The 19,658-nt window shown below is 42.0% G+C and overlaps 1 protein-coding gene across 1 annotated transcript in view; it reads right to left on the bottom strand.

Moving 5' to 3' along the window:
* Nucleotides 1-238: 238 nt before the first annotated feature.
* Nucleotides 239-19,658, bottom strand: part of DDX17 (DEAD-box helicase 17) — a 29,509-nt gene continuing 10,089 nt past the window's right edge. Inside the window, exons 4-15 of the mRNA XM_029955411.1 lie at nt 15,635-15,785; nt 14,408-14,507; nt 13,476-13,609; nt 13,120-13,185; nt 11,604-11,745; nt 11,076-11,236; nt 10,817-10,989; nt 10,373-10,483; nt 10,187-10,248; nt 8,534-8,593; nt 4,362-4,604; nt 239-3,278 (exon numbers count right to left, since the gene is read on the bottom strand). Coding sequence (XP_029811271.1) covers nt 2,773-3,278; nt 4,362-4,604; nt 8,534-8,593; nt 10,187-10,248; nt 10,373-10,483; nt 10,817-10,989; nt 11,076-11,236; nt 11,604-11,745; nt 13,120-13,185; nt 13,476-13,609; nt 14,408-14,507; nt 15,635-15,785 — 1,909 coding nt within the window. The 3' untranslated portion in view covers nt 239-2,772. The remainder of the gene's footprint in view (nt 3,279-4,361; nt 4,605-8,533; nt 8,594-10,186; nt 10,249-10,372; nt 10,484-10,816; nt 10,990-11,075; nt 11,237-11,603; nt 11,746-13,119; nt 13,186-13,475; nt 13,610-14,407; nt 14,508-15,634; nt 15,786-19,658) is intronic.

The following is a 19,658-nucleotide window of genomic DNA, read 5'->3' as shown; positions in this document are numbered from 1 at the left end:
ACTGAAGTCCAGCTAACAACCCAGGGGGGCACCACCACGAGGGCCATTTTGTCAATGAGGAAACCAATGCCGACGCCTTTCTGGGACTCAGATCTTTCCAGTAAGACCACTCAATCCCACCCCCCCTTCCATGTTTTTAGGTGCTAAGATTATTACCCAATCTTGGTCTTGAAGCAAATAAAAACTGTAAACTATCACGACTGTAGTCAGAATTTTTAAGCAATAAAAAGCTCACACCTTATTGTCAACAGTGTTTTATTTATACCTACAAAAGAAAACAAGATGGTATCAAAAGGACAATTTACAAACTAAGAATAGTAACATAGCTCTTAGCATCCTGTGCCTGGACATCACACATCTACAAATCTTTCAAGTCTTAATGCAACAGGAATGTGTTCAGAGACCAGCAAGGACATGAATAGAGAGCACTGATCCCAAGCAAAAGCCACCAACCTTTTAGACGAGAGAAGTCCACGCAATGAATAGTCAGGGAGGAACTGGGGAGAAGCAGCCCCACAGCTTAATAGTGAAATCCTTCCCCTAAATAAGTTTCAACCATGGCCGCAGGATCTGGCCTCACAGGCGGCCTCTTCTGCTCAGGTTCTGAAGCAAAGGCAGAGCCTACGCTACGGGAGACAGACGCAGAGGCAGAAGAGTTCTCTAAAGCCGTGTAGGAAAAACTCGGCTAGATTTCGGCTGCGCTCAAGCCACAAGAGCTTTTGCAATTTGGGATATGCGGTTATTTTGACTTTATGACCACAACACCCCTGGTGGGGAAAAGGGAAGCAAGCAGCAGACCAAATGCCACTTGCTGGCCCAGAGCCCTTTCCCACAACGGGACGCTTTAGACCTGCAGGAGAGTGAACAGGACACCCCTTATGGTGGCACCTGTTGTTTAAAAATAATCACAATTCTGACGCAGAGACAGTCAGTGCTCAGACAGAAATCTTCCGTGGCGGGGGGCACTTTGGTTTGAAAGCACAGAGCAGTTCTGCCCAAGTTTTCCTGTGCCTACCATCCATCCTCCCTTGGCCTCAACTCTCTAAGAAGCGGGGAAAAAAAAGAGAAGTAAAGGAAGAAGAAAGCGCAGGGGGGGTTGCGGGGGACATGTCAAAGTTCTTACATGCACATATTTCAGCTTAGGCTGACAACCTACCTGTATGTTGCACATTCAACCATACTTTCCAGAACCCCTCAGAAACCATCCCTTCTCTCTCCCCGAAGAATTTTAACAAGAAAAACAAAAGAACCTCAAGTACTTAGGTATTACAAACCAGCAAGCACCCTCGGCCTTAGCTGAAGGACGCAGAGGAGCCTTCCCCCTTGAACTGCATCGTTAATGAACCACACCAAGAGCACCCAAAAAATTAAAAGTCCAACACTGGATACGGATGAGGCTTCTGGGGCTGTCTGGTTTCCCTGTCCTGTTAACGGTGAACACAAGAGCCGAGCTCTTCCTAGGCCCACGTGCCACAGGAAGTCTCGGGTAAACGGTGTCACTATGAAGGGGCCAAACTCACCTACCTTCAGAAGGAGGAAAAGTGAAAGGACTTAGGCTTTAGTCCTCCGTAACTTCTCTTAAGCACTACCTACCTGTAAAAAGCTGAGTGCAAAAGGATGCCGAGGAAAATGCGCACCCGAGCTGTTACAACAAAGCACTGCAGAGAAGAGTATGAAGAGAATCAAGAGTTCTTTCTTAACAGACCCCGAAGGTTCTTTATTCAAGAGAATTTGGCCGAAAGGGTGGAGTAGCTGGCAAAGAGTTGCTTTTATTCTAGCTTTATAGATATGGAGTTTAGAAACAAACTTTGCCACTGGGTAAATTCTGTTTATACTTAAAGGTGGATTTTACACTGCAGGTTAACGCGTACATAACTGGCTAAATTATTTAACTGGTTAATAAATTTTCAGTGACATGTTTATATTCATTCTGCCCAGAGCAGCTACCTAGTTGGAAAATGAATTTCACAGATGGTCCCTGGTTATGTGGGGAAGAAAAATAGGCAGCGTCCAGCCAGATGCCGAGATGTTACATTTAACCATTTCGATAAACACTTGGGGTTTTTAATTTAAAAGATACACTTAAGAAACTCAGACTCAGCAATTCAATGTCTAACCTGACTAAAATGGTTATTTTTTAGCAATTGGGAAGGGGCAAGGCAGAATATAAGGGAGACAAAACTAATTAGGAACTTTTTTTTAACTGTCAAATGCACTTAACAAGCAATCAGCCAAAATGACAATGGCAATGCACCATCTTAAAAACTCATCAGGCCCAAGGAACATTAAAAAGTATTACAGAAAATGTGCAGGGAATCCCCTCTTGGTTTTCTAACCCAGTAACGAGAGCGTGTCTAAAGCACAGATGCCACCTTCTTCTGCAGAATTCAACCCTCTACCCTCCCTCCCCCATTCCCCAATTCAGGACAACAAAAATGGGCTCCCGCCAAAGGGCCTAATACCTTACTTTTTCTTTTAAGATGAAAAATAGCTCAAGTATCCTCAACATGCAAGAAGTTGGAGGGAAAAAAAAATCTCTTCCAGTCGGCTCTATAGGTTTTTTACAAAATCTGTTATTTCAGACTGGATCATTTTGGCGGACAGAAGAAACCTGGCAGTGAATTCTAACTAATCTGCATGAAAGACAAATCACAATGGTTGGGGGAAAAATAAAAAAGAAAAAGAAAGAAAAGGGGGAGAGAAATAAAAGGGAAAGACAGCGTTCCTTTAAATGTAGTTAAGTCTGCGCAAGTCACTACCACTCAAGTGGCTTCATTTACGTGAAGGAGGAGGGGGGGGAGGAGGGGGTGGGTATTGATAGGCAGTCTGCCCCATGTAACCTATCATATTGGTAGCTCCTGGAGGCTGTGCAAACTGTTGTGACATCAGTGGCTGTGGCTGCTGCCCAGACCGGCCTATCCCACTAAACTGCTGGCTAGAGCTCTGTGAACTTCTCCCGGTTGAGGTGGTGCTACCAGCCCCGTAAGTGCCAGCGCCATATTCTTGGGCGGTATAGCCACTGGTGCCATAAGCAGCCGCCCCGTAGGTGCCTTGACCATAGGTGTATTGGCCTGCCTGTGCTCCAAAGGCAGAATTTGGACTTCCATAGCCACTGCCGTTAGCATAACCAGCTCTATCGGTTTCACTACGATCCCGATAGCTCGCAGAGTCTCTCCGGCCACCATCCTTGACTCCTCGAAGCCTCCGGTCACACTCATCCTGATACATCAGATTTGGATTGTTGGCAGAAGACGTGGTCCGGTATCGAGAACGACCTCCTGATGGGAGGACACGAGGAATTTTTAATGCCAGAAAAACAATCCAAACACAGACACGTGTCGACAATTCTACCACATACAAAAGTAGTCCACATTCTTTCTTGCTCTGACCTTTACCCAGCTAGCCTCCAAAATCAGTTACTTTAAAACCTATCCATAACTCGATTCTTTAACATTTTCAAAAGATGGGTAAACATGAAAAGACATTCAACTTCTCGCCACTGTAAGTCCCTTTCTTTGAGGATTACCAAGAAATAGCATCTTACAAATGCAGCAACAAGGGTAAAGAGGTTGAGGCGACTTACCATAGATCAGAAATAAAAAGTGGAGCAGCTGAGCCGGCCTGGCCCTACAGGGCCGTCTACGTGCACGCCAGCCTTGCGTGCTGCTCTGTGGGCCTGGCCGCGTAAACTTCTCTTACAAACTTTAAGTTCCGAGGCTCAATTCCAAGCCCACTCACAAGTGAAAACCAAAAACCTTCTCAGGTAATTCGGACATAGAGCTGTAGCATGCAGTAAGCCTGGGACACTATTATACTGAAATGGCAGTTCGTATTTTGCAACTATCCCATGTTTTCTAAAGTAGGCTTCATGCCCAGCAAAGAGCCCGAGGAGGAGCTTGACTCCTGACCCTGAGATCAAGACCTGAGCTGAGATCAAGAGTTGGGATCTGACTGCGTCGCCCAGGTGTCCTGGAACTAATCCAATTTTTAGATCCATTAACTACGCCTGTTTCTACTGCCACAAGATGGTACACAACTACTGCTCTCTCCACATGAAAAACTGAAAACCTAATATACTAAAGCTTTTGAAGGCATTAAAAATAACCGTAATTTAGCTTAATTCTGAACACAATGGTCAGTTTTACATCACTGTCTGTGGAAATACCACACTGCTGGGAGGACGACCACACCCCATCATTCACCTGGTCTTACTTAGAAAAGATCGCGATAATCTATTAATCACTGTTCTCTGTTATTAAGTAACACACTTAAAAGCCTTCATAGGACTTTAAAAACAAAAACAAAGGCACAATGAACCCAGAAAGATACCTTGGCAGTACCTGGAAAACTCCAGGACTTACCCTTACCCCCTCCTCCGCCGCCTCCTCTGTGGTCCACCAGCTGCATCAGTTTCGGATTGATAGCCTGATTGGCCTCTTCCAGCACTTTGATCAGCTCCCGGGCCTGCTTCAGGTTCCCTGGGGTGAAGAAGGTGTAGGCGGTGCCCTTGTTGGTGCTGCGGGCCGTCCGGCCAATGCGGTGCACATAATCCTCGGAGCTGTTTGGATAGTCATAGTTGATCACAAACTTGACATCTTCCACATCTTCAGGGCCAACGAGGAGTCAGTGTGTAGGTTGATGTGGCAGGGAAAGAGAAGGTAAAGGACATGCCAACAACAGGTGGGAAGCACGAATGCAGATGACAGCAAGAGGAAAGAAGATCAAGTTAGTAACCACCCTGCACAGGAACAAAAAAAGACTCATCCCAACAGAGTAAAAGAGGATCAGTGAGTCTTGGGACATGCATAGGAAGCTTTCTGAGCTGTGAAATCCTAATGAAATCCCATTCAACCACCCAGACTCTTGCCTCTGCTTGATTTTAACCACCATACTGGGCAGGAGTTGTATCGAATTCCAGCTCCTTTTCAAAACTAGAAATGTAGAAGACAGTGGGACCACCGATAAGCTACAAGGTCAAATTACTTCTACTCTGTTGGGAGAAGCCTGGCAAAATCTAGCAGTAATATAACAAACTTACCTTTAAACCAGTCACAGAGCAAAATGAAAAAAGAAACTTCATATACTTTATTACTACATTTCCAAGGAGAATTAATCAAAATAAGATTAAAAAAATTTTGCTCTCATTATTTAAAAAACTGATCAGAGCCAAAGCACACACCTACTTTCCTTTGTAGAAATATCCAAATTATCTTTCCCCATTCAATTACCACAAGAGCACATTACACTAAAATTTCACTGTGCTACCAAGCCCAGCTCTGCCAAATGAGGTTTGTTTTTTTTTTTTGCTCAACTCAAGGTTATTTCAACTCGGTACTTGCTTCAATCATCAAAGATTGTCTACATAACCTGGGAAATTAAATAGCCAAAGAGGGTGGGAAAAACCATGAAACCTTGAGACAAGTTTAATGTTCTAGCCACTGCTGGGAATTGGGTTGAATAACCTCCTAATGCTTAAAGTATGTAAATGTTAGTGTAATGCTTCCAGCTAAATGTAGATTTTTACCTACTTAAACAAACAACTCTAATATAACAAAGAATCCTAATGTTTTGTGGAAAAAAAATCTGCATTTTACAAAGAATATTCAGAAAATATCCTAGATAAAACACAGATTTTTGTGATATAAATAATTAAAAAACATTCTCTGTTTGTTACCAGACCGATGCACACTCCCTCCTCCTTTGGGAAACCGCTGCAGCCGATCCCGTCTCTTTGCCTTTTATTTTTGGCGGCCTCCTTTCGAAAACTCCGCCTTCTGACACGGGACCACTGGAGCGCGGGGAGCATGCATCAAGGGTCCGTGGCAGTGAGAAGTCCCCACACACGCTCGCTCTGTGAACTGGCTTAGATGCTTCTCTGTAGCCCCATTTGGTTGCCAAGCGCCGGAGAACCTGGGTTCGGGTAAAAATTTCAGGTCCTCCAACGCCTCCCCCAAGGATAATTGGGGTGATTGTAGAAAAAAATAATTAATAAAAAAATGTAAGTTACATCCAAAGGGTCAGACTGCATCTATTGCCCAGACTGGATCAATTTCAGGGGAAAGGGGAGATGATTAGGAAAAAAAAAAAATTCAGCTGTTGTTAAAGGGGCTGTGAAGAAAAGGGGCATTAGGTCTGTTTCTTATTACGGTAAAGGCTCCTCAGTCTTTACTGACCCCTAAAGTCCTGAAATCACACCAGAAAGACGAGAAGGCAGTTATCACAGGGGGCAGCGTGAGTCTCCGGCTAGGGTCGTGGATGCAACAAAGGAAAAACAAAAATGGACAGGGCCAGGGTGGCTGCTGGGTGAAGGGACGGGGAGTTACGCCCCAGGACCCCGTCTTCAGAGCTACCGGAACGCTCCGGAGTCGGTCCCACGGCGCAGGACCGGGGGCAGCAGATCAAGCTGAATTACTGCACCGGAGGCACAGAGGTGTGCTTTCCAGGCAGAAAGCACTGGGGCCTGGAGTCAACGGTTCTGGAAACTTTTACTTGGGAGTATTTCTGGAAGGGTTCAATAGGGGAGACATGGCGCGAGTTCTTCACCCTAGAAAGGTGTCCTGCGTGTATACACATAGAGGTGGCTGAGGGCACAAAAGAGCAAGCGCGGAATCTGGTTTTCTCCAGTCAGGCCTGCCCTGAGCTTATGTGCGCACTGCCACAATATGATCTTGCTGCCTTTAGAGGAGATGCTGTAGCAGGGTAAGAGGTCGAAACGTTAAGGTTTTGGCCAGCTGCCCGGGGTAGCAGCTTTTTGTCTGACAAACCCTATGACATGGCCTGAGTCTCCAATCACTAACTGGGAGGGGCTGAGACTAGCCAACAGGCTCATCTAGAGCTGCTTCGGGCCAATGTAGCTTTGCCTCGGCCATGTACTGAGTGATCTGCAGCTGATATCAAAGCTTCTGTTAAAAAACAAAACAAAATAAATTCAATACTTTTAGTTTAACAGTGTGTAGTTTAAACGGAAAAAAAAGGAAAAATTAAAAATATCCCAGTGGAAAGGGAATAGTGGTTTCCTGAGGACGACTATCATAAAACTATGGGAACTGAAGAACTTACCTGAAGGGAACATTTAAGAGGCCATCGCTGGACAGGAAGTGAAAAAAGGCCTGGTGACTCAGCTGAAAATTGCACCCCTGTCTATGAGGTAGAAGCCTTCACTTTCCAGGATCTTGTAGGACCTTGGTCAGCGTTCTGCCATTTTGGTGGGTTTTCCCCCTCCTTTAGATTTTTACAAGGCAGCAAACAAAGGGGCCCAAAACAAGCACTGATGCTGAGTAACAAGAAACAGACTCAGGTACCTTCCCTCTCCCCTCACTTGGCTGAGTGGGGGTGGGATGAAGAGTCTTACGTTATTCTAATGGTAGCCAATTGATTCGGTTTAGAAATGTAAGGGGCAAGGGAGGAAATATTTTTAATTGTCTAGGCAAGATGCACAAAGAAGCTACCAGCACATAGCAAGCCTGTTTAAAAACCACCATCACTGAAAGCCTCTGTGTAAACCGCTTTCAGGCCTCAGCCTCTTCTCCCAACAGGCCCAAGTTCTAACCGCACAGATCCAGACATGACCTCTGAGGGCAGAGACAATTTTCAGTCATGGCTGCAGGTCACCACCTCTGAAGGAGGGAATGAGGAGTGCAACGTATAGAAAGCCTTCTTTCTTTTGTATTCCGGTTGAACACATTCTCTATCTTAAGCATTACAAGGGGATATGGTACTTCTCACCTTACTGAGCAAGACCTGTCAATAATTTTAAAATATCTTTGTGACAGTCATAATGTCATCTTTTTTTAATATAAAAATTTTGAGATATACCTGTTTACCTCAGCATTATGGGATAAAGTACCATAATACAGTTCTATAAATCTTAAATCATAATGGGTAGAAAACTCCAGAAGAACAGGAGTTTCAAGTTCTTAAATTGGAAGATAGCACACGGAAGACACAGGAGCACAGGTGGGAGGAGGGGCTAACTGAGTGTTCACGATAATACTACTTCAGTAAATAAAATTGGGCAATGCAGATTTAATTACTGAATGCCAACATATTTATGGACTTAATTAAATCCCAAGAACACAGCATGTTAGCATTCATGGAAGTGGACCTCCACACACATATATACATACAAGGAAAAGAATATCTGCAAAAACTAGCTTCTAATAAGCTAGGTTCAATCAGGCTCATCCTATCCAGCCAGAAAACAGAATAAAACCAGGAAAAAGCTGAGATGTTCAACTGAATGTCTCCTGTCCCCTCTAATCGTCTGAATAGTCATGCCTAGGCCTTGCTGCAGACCAAAGCCTGTTTGTCAGGAGCAGGAAGAGACTTTGAAAATAAAAGAAAAAAACAAAAAACAAAAAAACACCAAGATTAAAAAAAAGTTGTGGGGGGAGGGGAAATAATCAAACTTTGTATTCTTCTCTTTTAAATATTTATCTAAACACATGTATACATGACTCTAATTTAAACGACAAAGAAATCTTTAAACCAAAAGATACATATACCATTGACAGAGATGCCTATCTATACAAACCTAGCCCACGGGAGGCTACGTCTGTGGCAATGAGGATGGGAGCCTTTCCTGAACGGAACTCTGCAAAACAAGGAAAGAACCACGAAAGCCAAGTTACACAATCAAGGCCAAGTGATTGTCTTTAAAAAGGACCATACAAACATTCCCAGCTATCTGGCCACGTTAAAACTTCAAGTAATGGTCTCAGGAATGTGCCAAGCTCTTTTAAATTCAAGGGAAATAATAATTCTTCCAAAAAGCTTTACTATACTCACCTTGAGCAGAGGGGCAACAGACCAAAAGCTACCTCTACTAAAGAGGTAGTTAAAACTATGTAGCAATTTGTAACAAAATTATAACTTATTGTAATTTTCATCCCTTAAATTATGACACCGAAGTTACCTTCCAAATGAAATAAAACCAAAAGTTAAGGGGCAGGGGAAGGAAGTAAGTGTAAAAGATGTGAAATGGAGAAACCCTACTTTCCTCTGTGAAGTAACAGTAAATACGTGTATTAGTCTCTGCCCCCAATTCCTGGCACTAGGCTCCTAAAACCTTTGTGAACAGAGATGCTAGACGTCTTTTATTCTTAGTCTTTGGCCTTAAGTCCGGACACACAGACCCCAAGTCTCTCGGGAGTTCCTGGGTGATGGTGTCTTTTGTGCTGAGGCAACATTTGGTAGAATCCTGGAGAGCTTCAGGAAGGGGGCTGGTTACCAGAAAGACCATGCCATGATGAGAGCTTGAAACTTCCAGCCCCACCCCTCATCCTCAGAGAAGAGGATGGAGAAGGAGTTAATCATCAATTAGGCCTATGCTATGACGCCTCCACACAGTTTGGGAGCTTTACAGGCTAGTAAATGTTATCTATTTTATTATTTTTTTTTGAATGTTTTTATTTATTTTTGAGACAGAGACAGAGCATGAGAGGGCAAGGGGCAGAGAGACAGAAGACACAGAATTCGAAGCAGGCTCCAGGCTCTGAGCTGTCAGCACAGAGCCCAACATGGGGCTCAAACCCACGAACCGTGAGATCATGACCTGAGCCGAAGTCAGAGGCTTAACCCACTGAGTCACCCAGGCACCCTGAATGTTATCTATTTTAAAGATAAGACCTTAGGGGCGCCTCAGTTGGTTGTGTCCATCTCTTGGTTTTGTCTCTGGTCACGATCTCACTGTTCGTGATTCCAAACCCCACACCGGGCTCCGCATTAACAGTGCAGAGCCTGCTTGGGATTCTCCCCCTCCCCTTTCCCTCTCCCCTACTTCCGTTCTCGCTCTCAAAATAAATAAACTTTAAAGAGACCATATTAAACAAAGTGTGGTGTTAAGTTACAAAAATGTGTCAAAAATCAGCATTACTGACATTTTTAAAGGACAGTAGGGATTTGCCAAAAATGTCCTTAATATTCAGTTAACTACAGCAGAGTTAGACAAACACTGCCCTATGCATCCAATCTGGCAATATCTATTTTTACTTTTATTGCAATACAGCCTGACCATTTCTTTACATATGGTTCTTGAGCATCTTTTTCCTACAACAGAAGACCTGAATGACTGTGACACAAACCACCAGAGTCTGCAAAGCAGAAAATCTTTACTACCCGGTCCTTTATAGAAAGCCTGCCCATCTCTGAAACAGTATGGACAATATTGATTTAGTTCTGAACTCACCATTAAGCACCCAATCTCTTTCCGGTTGACTCTTGTCTCCATGGATACACATAGCTGGCCAACTGTAGAGGAAAAGTAACTAATATTTCAGAAATCTTTACAAAGGAGGAAAACCTAAACTTTAAAAAATTCCTATTGAACTGTAATTACAAAACCCGAGACTAATTATCTCAGGGCTGCACTCACCCATCTCTGCGCATCCTTCGAGTGAGGTCATCACAGCGTCTCTTTGTCTCTACAAATATTATTGTCTTATTTTCCTTTTCAGCCATTATTTCCTCCATGAGTTGGATCAACCTGAAACAAGACCAGCAAAAATGCTGTCATCCAGAGCAGGCTTCCCCATACATTACATAGAAGGAATGTCTACAACATTAACTCTCCAAAGCTACAACATTTTCTTTTCACATCATTTTCTATATAGCTGATAATAATCAGAACTGGGACTTAATGCTAAGGACCCAGAATCCTTGCTTTTCAGCCACAATACTCTGGGGCATGAAATAAAGAAAGCCAGTAACGTTTTTTAATGTGTTTGGGCTTCAAAAAATGTCAGGCTTCTCAAAATGCTTTAGTTTTGGAGCATAATTAGGAAAGGTTTAATAGCATCCAAACAGTAAAATCTCTTACTTGTGGTCCTTTTCACTTTCCATGCAGACATCCACAATCTGGAGGATGTTGTGGTTGGCACTCAACTCCAGATTGCCCACGTTGATCTGGGTGTAATCACGAAGGAAATCCTCTGCAAGCTGTCTTACTTCTTTTGGCCAGGTTGCACTCCACATCAGTGTCTGCCTATCAGGCTACCAGGAAAAGAAAAGCTTTCCTTTAGGCTAAGGATTACAATAGGCAATAGGCAAAAAGACAGTATTTCATCAGTTTTACACACCCTGATTTGGTCAACAATTTTACGGATCTGAGGCTCAAAGCCCATATCAAGCATCCTGTCAGCCTCATCTAGCACAAGGTAAGTACATCGGCGAAGATTGGTCTTTCCGGACTCCAGGAAATCTATGAGGCGTCCAGGAGTAGCTATACAGATCTCAACACCTAGAAAATAGAACCAAAGACCCAGTCAACTAAGAATTCTTTATACACCGTCAAGCCTCAACAAACTAAGCTGCACCAGCTCTGGTGGCTGCATTCAATACTACAGAGCACTAGCTAAATTTAACACAATACTTGGAAAAGCATTCTATAAAGACACTTATGTATAATTAATCAAATCTCCACAAAGTTTAAGTCTCTAACTTTCCCCAATAGCATTTTTAACCATACCTGAGAATGTCTAACCTGCTGAAATACTGAATTTTTTCCCATAAGGACCCACTACTTCTCCCATCCATTTCATTCATAAAAACGGATAGGAGGAGGTAAACTACTATTTCTTACATGCTAACTTCAAAAAAAATTTTACCTCTCTCCAAGTCTCGAATCTGGGGACCTTTGGGAGCACCTCCATAAATGCAAGTACTCTTCAATCTAGAACATTTGCCGTAGTCGTCAGCCACCTGCTGCACTTGCTGGGCAAGCTCTCTGGTAGGAGCCAGAACCAGACACTGAAACAAACATGCACATTAACACACCTCTCCCAAGTTAAAAGAGAGAAAGAGCAAAAAGGCTATCGAATGCTTTTTCTGTTGCCTTATCTGGTACTTTAAAATTACATGACGGGGAGAGAAGCCAGAGAGTTTATGCACTGGAGTGTGGCAAAAATTGTGACAATATTTAGCATGTGGAACGACGGTTTACTTCTGACTCAGGATTCATTACTTTATGGCTACTTAAGTGGATTTACAGATTATATCATCACCTGTTTTAACAACTCACAAAAAATGAACAAGTGGCTTTAACCATGGATTAAATATTACTTAAAAAAACAAAAAGATGAATAAAGCAACAGCAGATACTTTTCTGAATTCTAGTTTAAACTTTTAGCCAAACACATAGAGCAAAAACAATGATGACTTCTAGATCAAAACAATACAAAATTAAGACTCTGAAACAGCCATCAAACACATCTGTTCTGCGTACAGTTTAAATATGAGCTAGCAATAATAAAGCTAATTCTAGGCACTGGTATGGAATATATTACGTATCATATAACACAAAGTAACGTTATTTCTTTTTGCGAGTATTTTGAGACATACCTATTTGTAAAAACATATCAAATGCAAGCTTAATTTCTTCTACTGACTGAGCTGAGCCAGTCGGGCACCCCTCAATTAAAAAAAAACAAACAAAAATGTACATTGAAAATGTTTGAAAACCACTATGCAAATCTTACAGGAAACAGCATTAAGCGAAAACAATCAAACCTGAAAATCACCTTGCCCCATAAACCTAATCACCAAGAATACACATCCCAAATCTGACCGCCACACAGAGCGAGGACATCATTTCATACACCCTTCATATCCCCCACAGCACTGAGCAATTAAGAACTGTATCTGCGTTTACAGGGCTGTAAATGCCTCTATACGAAGGCAATATACATCGTGGTCAAGAGTAAGATTGGGTCAAATTCATGCTCAGCCACTTAATATATGTTTAGGCTAGGGGCGCCTGGGTGGCTCAGTCGGCTGAACATCAGACTTCAGCTCAGCTCATGATCTTGCAGTTCATGAGTCTGAGTCAAGCATTATGCCATTATGCTCTCCATGGATAGTGAGAAGTGTGCTTGGCTTTCCCCCTTTCTCTGCCCCTCCCCAAAGTACCCGTGCTCACTCTCCCAAAATAAATAAAAAATGGCTATTCGACTAGTCATTTAATTGCACTGTTAAAATTTATCAGTATACAGTGATACAGTATAGTATCACTTTCAGATATGGTGGGTGGGCTTGAGAATGAAATCTGAAAACACATGCAAACCACAGTGCCTGAAACACAGTGATCATTAAATTATAGTTAATTTTAGTATTATAAACACTTACAATTGGGCCGTCTCCTCTTTCCAAGTATGGCTGGTGGTTAATATGAACAATTGCAGGCAGCAAATACTGGGGGAGGGAAAGAATGACAGACTTATTCCAAAGCTAAGCCATTATCTTAAATTATCACAGGAACTGATAATGCCTTACAAAAAATGAAAACAGAACTCAACTGCTACACATACATGCAACGTAAATTTGAACACAAAATACCTGCATATATTTCACATTGCTAAGAAAGCTGAAATATTACCTATACCACCTGAATTAGAACTTTTTAAGACTAAAGAATTAATGGGATAATCCGAATAGCAAGATTAAGTGACCACAATTATGAACCTTCCCCTGCTGGTACGTACCGCCAACGTCTTCCCAGACCCTGTCTGCGCAATGCCCACCATGTCTCGGCCACTGAGAGCCAAGGGGAATCCCTGGCACTGAATCGGGGTTGGCTCTGTGAAGTGCTGATCCATCAACACATCCATCACATATTCTGTAAGAGAATGGACCTTACTGTTTTAGGTAAAAAACTAAGGACACAGGGGTGCCTGGGTGGCTCAGTCGGTTAAGCCTCCGGCTTTGGCTCAGGTCAGATCTCACGTTCGTGGGTTCGAGCCCCGCGTCAGGCTCTGTGCTGACAGCTAGCTCAGAGCCTGGAGCCTGCTTCAGATTCTGTGTCTCCTTCTTTCTCTGCCCCTCCCCCTATCATGCTCTGTCTCTCTGTATCAAAAATAAATAAAATATTTTTAACAAGAAAAAAAAACTAAGGACACAGCCAAGGAGAATTCTAAAACACTGTTCAACTCATCAAAAGAAAAATTTCCCCAGTTTTACACCCCTCCAAGAAAAGTGCTGTTTCTTTCTTTAGTTACTGAATCTCGGGCCTGCTCACAACCACCTCTCTGAATGCCACTGCACTTCCTTTAATACTTAAAACCACTGCCCTATGGTATCAAAAAGAGCAGGGGACACAGCACTGTCAGTCATGCACTGTCTGTCCAGTTATATCCAGCTAGAAAGCAATTTCATTCCATTTTCTAAGAGGCAAAACGTGTAGGGGAAGATGAAAAAAGTAAAGATAAGCATTAAAAAAAAATCTTATCCAACACTACAGCATTTACTTGCAGCCTTGAATTAAAAAACAAAACATTTATTATCACCTTTGTCAAGGGTTTCCACTTGCCTCTTCAACAAAATCCTGAGCCCAAGTCAAAACCTCTCAATAACCCATTACCCATGTTTACAGCTCAATAAAAAGTAACTAAAATCCAGGGGTAAAGAGAACACTTACGTGGGAAGTTAGCATGATGGAAGGCAAACACCGGTTTAGGACAAACATCCCCCCCTCTCACTGTAATTTCTTTCTTTCGGCGTAGTTCATCAACCTCATACTATGGGAGAAAACAAAACAAACAAGTAAACAAAGTTATTCTAAACATGCAAAACTTGATTTGCCAATCAGGCTCAACAATCATCATCCGCTCCACAAATTACACTGGAAAACACGTCTAACACTTCGTCTAACACTTCTAACGGCTCTTTCACATACATCCAACTTCACCCAATTAGTAAGGATCCTCCCAACTTTGCGAGTCAATGAAGTGACAATGATAAGAGTTCCATCCCCACCCCACCCCCCAGAAAACAAATACTCAAAAATATTAAGTAATGTGCCCAAGGTCAAAACTAGGAAGGAGAAACAATGGAACTTGGAACCAAATGCTCTTTCCATTATACCTTTTTCCAAACAAGTAACCATTTCATGAGTAGAGTTCAAAACAATCACAATTAGATTAAAAAAAGACAAACAGAAGCATATTACATTAATGTTTTGGGTTTTTTTTAAAACGTATGTTTCTTGGGCGCCTGGGTGGCTCAGTCGGTTGGTCCTCTGACTTCAGCTCAGGTCAGATCTCACGTTTGTGGGTTTGAGTCCCGCATCAGGCTCTGTGCTGACAGCTAGCTCAGAGCCTGGAGCCTGCTACCGGTTCTGTGTCTCCCTCTCTCTCTGCCCCTCCCTGCTCATGCTCTGTCTCAAAAATAAATAAAACATTAAAAAAAAATTTTTAAACGTATGTTTCCAAGTTTCTTTGAGAGCCCCCCGTCCCCCGCGCATGGGAGGAGGGGCAGAGAGAATCCCAAGCAGACTCCATGCTGTCAGCTGTCAGCACAGAGCCTGACACGGAGCTGAGCTTGAACTCACCAATGGTGAGATCATGACCTGAGCGGAAATCAAGAGTCAGACGCTTAAGTGACTGAGCCATCCAAGCGCCCCGATATTATGCCAATGTTTTAAATTTAACTTCACAGATGAAAAAACCTTAACCTACTATACAGTGAAAATCTCATACACGACAAGTTGGGAAGCATACCAATAAATGAAAACCCAAACAGTAAGAGCCTAAGTACCACACTAGAATAAAACATGGCATAGCGGTACCAGTAAAGACTGCCTAATATGTTAACTTAGTTCATTACTGTGTATACAAAAAAGGTAAAATAAACCCCCGAAACTTACCGGAGTCAGCCTTGCCACTTCTGGATGCTCTACATAAAAATTCTTCTCAAACTTGGGGAGCTCACTCAAATCCCACTTCTTTTTACGTAAACGCTCCCCAGGATTACCAAATTTCTTCGGGGGAAGGCCACCACCACCTCTTGCTCCAAATCTAGAAACATCAAAATTTTTGAGTATTTAGTTAGGAGTATGGCACCTTACGTCCATAAAAACAATGGTTATGATAGGTGAAAAATTAAAAACTTTTATGTTTAGAGAACTGTATCATGGGGATTACGACAAGATTCTGGAATCACTGAAAAGGCCTGAGTTTTGATTCTACCACTTATGGTACAATTTTGAACAATTTAACTTCTCTGTACCCCGTTTCTTATGTAAGTAGAAACACTACGACTACCACCTATTTCAGAGACTGCTACGAAGACAAAATGATATGAGTGAAGTGTTTAAAAAAAGCATCTGGCACAGTAAGCACTCAGTACAAGTTAGCATAAGGGTATTCTTTCAACAAAGTTACCATACCAAGTACTGTGTTAAGTGGTGCTGGATATTAAACTGAATAAAACAGAAATCTCTATTCTTGTATAATACTCAGACATGTAGGCAAAGGAAGACATTAGTTTATGTTTAAATTAAAGGCAAGAGTGTGGACAGGTTGCCCCATACTTGGCAGTCCCATGACCCCCTTATCCATAACTTTGATAAGCACTCCTACTGTCCGCTAATCTAAGGAAAACTCCTAGGGCCCCTATAAGACCAGTAGGCTACTCTTCACCTTTAGTTTACGCTAATCAATAGCCAGAAAGGATTTATGACGTCTCCTTCCTCTTAACTGCCACCTTTACCTTCTCCTTTTTGTTCCAGGGAAATAGTACTTTAATTTAACTATAAATTTACCAAAGAAAACGTTACTAAGTCTCATTTAAGTGTTTTGGTGTTTGTTTGTAATCTCTATCCCCGACATGGGGCTCGAACTCACAATCCCCAAATCAAGAATCACATGCTCCACCAACTGGGCCAGCCAGAAACCTCTACTCAGATTTTAAAAAAACGTTTCAAACAGACTTAAAGCCAATCTTTGTCTTGTCTAACATTTATAACAGACAAGTTCAACTGCAATACAAATGACCACTAGGCCTACTTGCAATGTCCTACTTTTCCTAGACCGCTTATGATGGTCTTCATTTCTGTATTTCAGCCTATTGAGGTGTGGGGCATTGTTTTGTATACAAGTAGGATACACTTAAGTTTCCATTCCATTTCCTTACGCCCTTAAATACTATACTGAATTTAACTTCCCCTTTCCACTCTAACCCACTCATAACATCATCTTGCAAATAGTTCCACATCATAACTGTAGCTGTACTATTTTAAAGGGCTTCAATTTCCTGGGATTAGAAGTGTTCCGAAAACTTACCCAACTAGACATTTCTCTAAATACAAAGACTGATGGTAGGAAATTTTCTTGGGACCACTGAGTATTTATCTACACTCAATAAGCCAAACTTGACAGATTCCATATATACTACTGAACTGTTAAGAGAGGTCAGGAATCAAAACAGAAGCATGTTGCAATGATACATGTATTGAAGACCTAGGATCAGTGACATCTTCAATTTGCCCTCAGGCACAGATCAATACAGAAGAGATCAAAGACCACCTGGATCAACTTTCTTCCCTATAAATGAAGCAACCAACAGTCCTAAGTAAGAAATAGATAGGTATTTAGATGGTCAAGCTTAGGCTTGCAAAGAACTGTAATGCCAATTTTTAGAGATTGTCAGCCTAGGTTATACTATTAATTTATGTAGTTTCTAGAAGGTGCTGTTTCAATGCTACTGCTGCATTCCAATGCCGCCCAGACCCTAAACTAATGATCCACAGAGAACTTTGGAAAGTAAGGTTCCTTTAAAGGCTTACTCAAAGGAAGAAGTTTCTCCCCCATCTTCCTATCACCTTGACTATTTATCCAAGACATACCATTCTATGCTACAAATGTATTTTGAAACCATGGGATTCTGCAGAAATATGCTATACCTTTATAAATAAAGCTCACCCAAATATTCAAGATAACCTTTTGCTTTTACATAATTTTTAAGCACATTCCTGTTAGCCTTCAAAAAAGCACATATCCCTGGCATACTACACTGTTCATTAATGTTTTGGCTGCATATTAAGTTTGACTTTGCAATAAAAGCAGCTCTGAAGATGTAGCAAGACCATGCTAGTTTAAATTTACAACGTATAAAATGTTCAAATAATCCACTGTTCAAACTAATAATCCATTTCAACTCTGTAACAGTTAAGAAAACAGCAGTTCAAGTTATAAATGAAATTTCATGGTAAAGGTAGAATTAAGAGACATTATGAAAAAGTGTCACTTTGTTTGAAATGAACAATTTTTAAAGCCTAAAATGTCTTTTGATAGTCAATATGGGATAAGTATGGATCAGTAATTCACTCTTTCCTCTTTTAAAATAATTTTTATTGTTACAGCATATATACGGTGAAATTAAGTATTAAACCAAACACCCACAGTAAAGAGGATGTTATTGGTACCTTGGTAGCTCTGTGTCTACTTCAAGTTCACAAACCCCATAACTACCACCTCAAATTTTGCTTTTTGTAATAGTTTTGTCATAGATGTCTTTATGGCTACTACTCTTCTACTACCATGTTTTTACTTAATGTTTGTGAGTCATCCAAGTGGATTTTAAGTTTTTCTCTTTTCACTGCTGTATTGTATTCTACTCGTATGTATACCCACACTATCCAGACCTATGAGCTGTTTCCAATACTGTCATGAACAATGCTGGCACAAACATTTCTGTTCGCAAATGCTGGGGGACGTGTGCAAGGGTTTCTCTAGGCTTTAATGTCTAGGGTATAAAGCTTCAGACGGAATTACTTGGTCATTTTCAACTTTACTAGCTACTGTCAAATTCTTTTTCCTAAATGGCGGCACAGAAATTCACTTCTAAATTTAGCTATACAGTGAAACACCAAGCAAACATTCCACTTCCAGCCCTCCAAATTTAACACTAAGATCAAATACTTTCCTTCCTAACAAGGCCTCATCTTTTATTTTGCAATTCAAATGATAATGGAGGTGCTTGTGACTAGTAGGTCTGGGACGTCTGTATTTGAACCACAAAAAAGAAAAATGGTCGGCGAAAACATCAGTACCAGGACACCCTACGACAGAGACAATTTCACAAAGTATCTTAATTCCACAGAACAATGCAAAGTAAAGGCAAGTATTAACGCACATCTTGAGCTGAGAAAATAGGGCTCACAAAGGTCCAGGATCTTGCCCAAGGTCACATATATATTAATAAGTGGCATTCCATTACTTTTTATCCAGAGGTAAGTCTTTTATTACCAAAAAATAACAGCACACACGAACACGGATTTCTTAAGCAACTTTTTCCTTTTACGGATTTTAAGATTTGAATCTCAGTATCTGCACAGACTTCAGAACTACTTTCGTTAACTTTCAACCCCCAGAACCGTGAAATCACCCCATCAAAAACTTTCTAGCTGGGCCGCGAAGTTAATGCCCGAGACCAAGTGGAAAGAGAGACCCAAACACAGGGAGCGGGGGGACCCTAAAATAACCATTAAAAAAAAAACCCCAACTCCCCCCCCCCCCTCAAACAAGACCATTTAGATGGCTGGCAATTCCACGGCTTTACTGCCCAATGTGCTTCCTTCGAATTCTCTGAAATACGACTAAAGCGGACTTAAAAATAGATTTAAAACGAGAAGTCAGCCTCTCGGTCGCGAGTTAGTTTCCAGATCCGTTAACAGTGATCTCGGGCGGCCGAGAACGTAAGGGAAGCCAGCTGGCGTCGAGGTTTTCCCAGGCCGAGCTCGGAGACCTCTTCTCAGCAAGAACATCCGTGTTTTACAGATGAGCGCTGAGACCTGGAGATCGAATGACTTGCCCAAATCGGCCGGGCCGGGTCTGCGGCGCCAGGGCCGCTCCCCGCCACCACGGCGGTCCGCGAGGAGGGGCCGGGGC

Source organism: Suricata suricatta, chromosome 10 (assembly GCF_006229205.1).
Source record: "Suricata suricatta isolate VVHF042 chromosome 10, meerkat_22Aug2017_6uvM2_HiC, whole genome shotgun sequence".
Classification (NCBI taxonomy): domain Eukaryota; kingdom Metazoa; phylum Chordata; class Mammalia; order Carnivora; family Herpestidae; genus Suricata; species Suricata suricatta.
The sequence above is the reverse complement of the archived record's forward strand: the minus strand, read 5'-3'. Positions and strand labels throughout refer to the sequence as shown.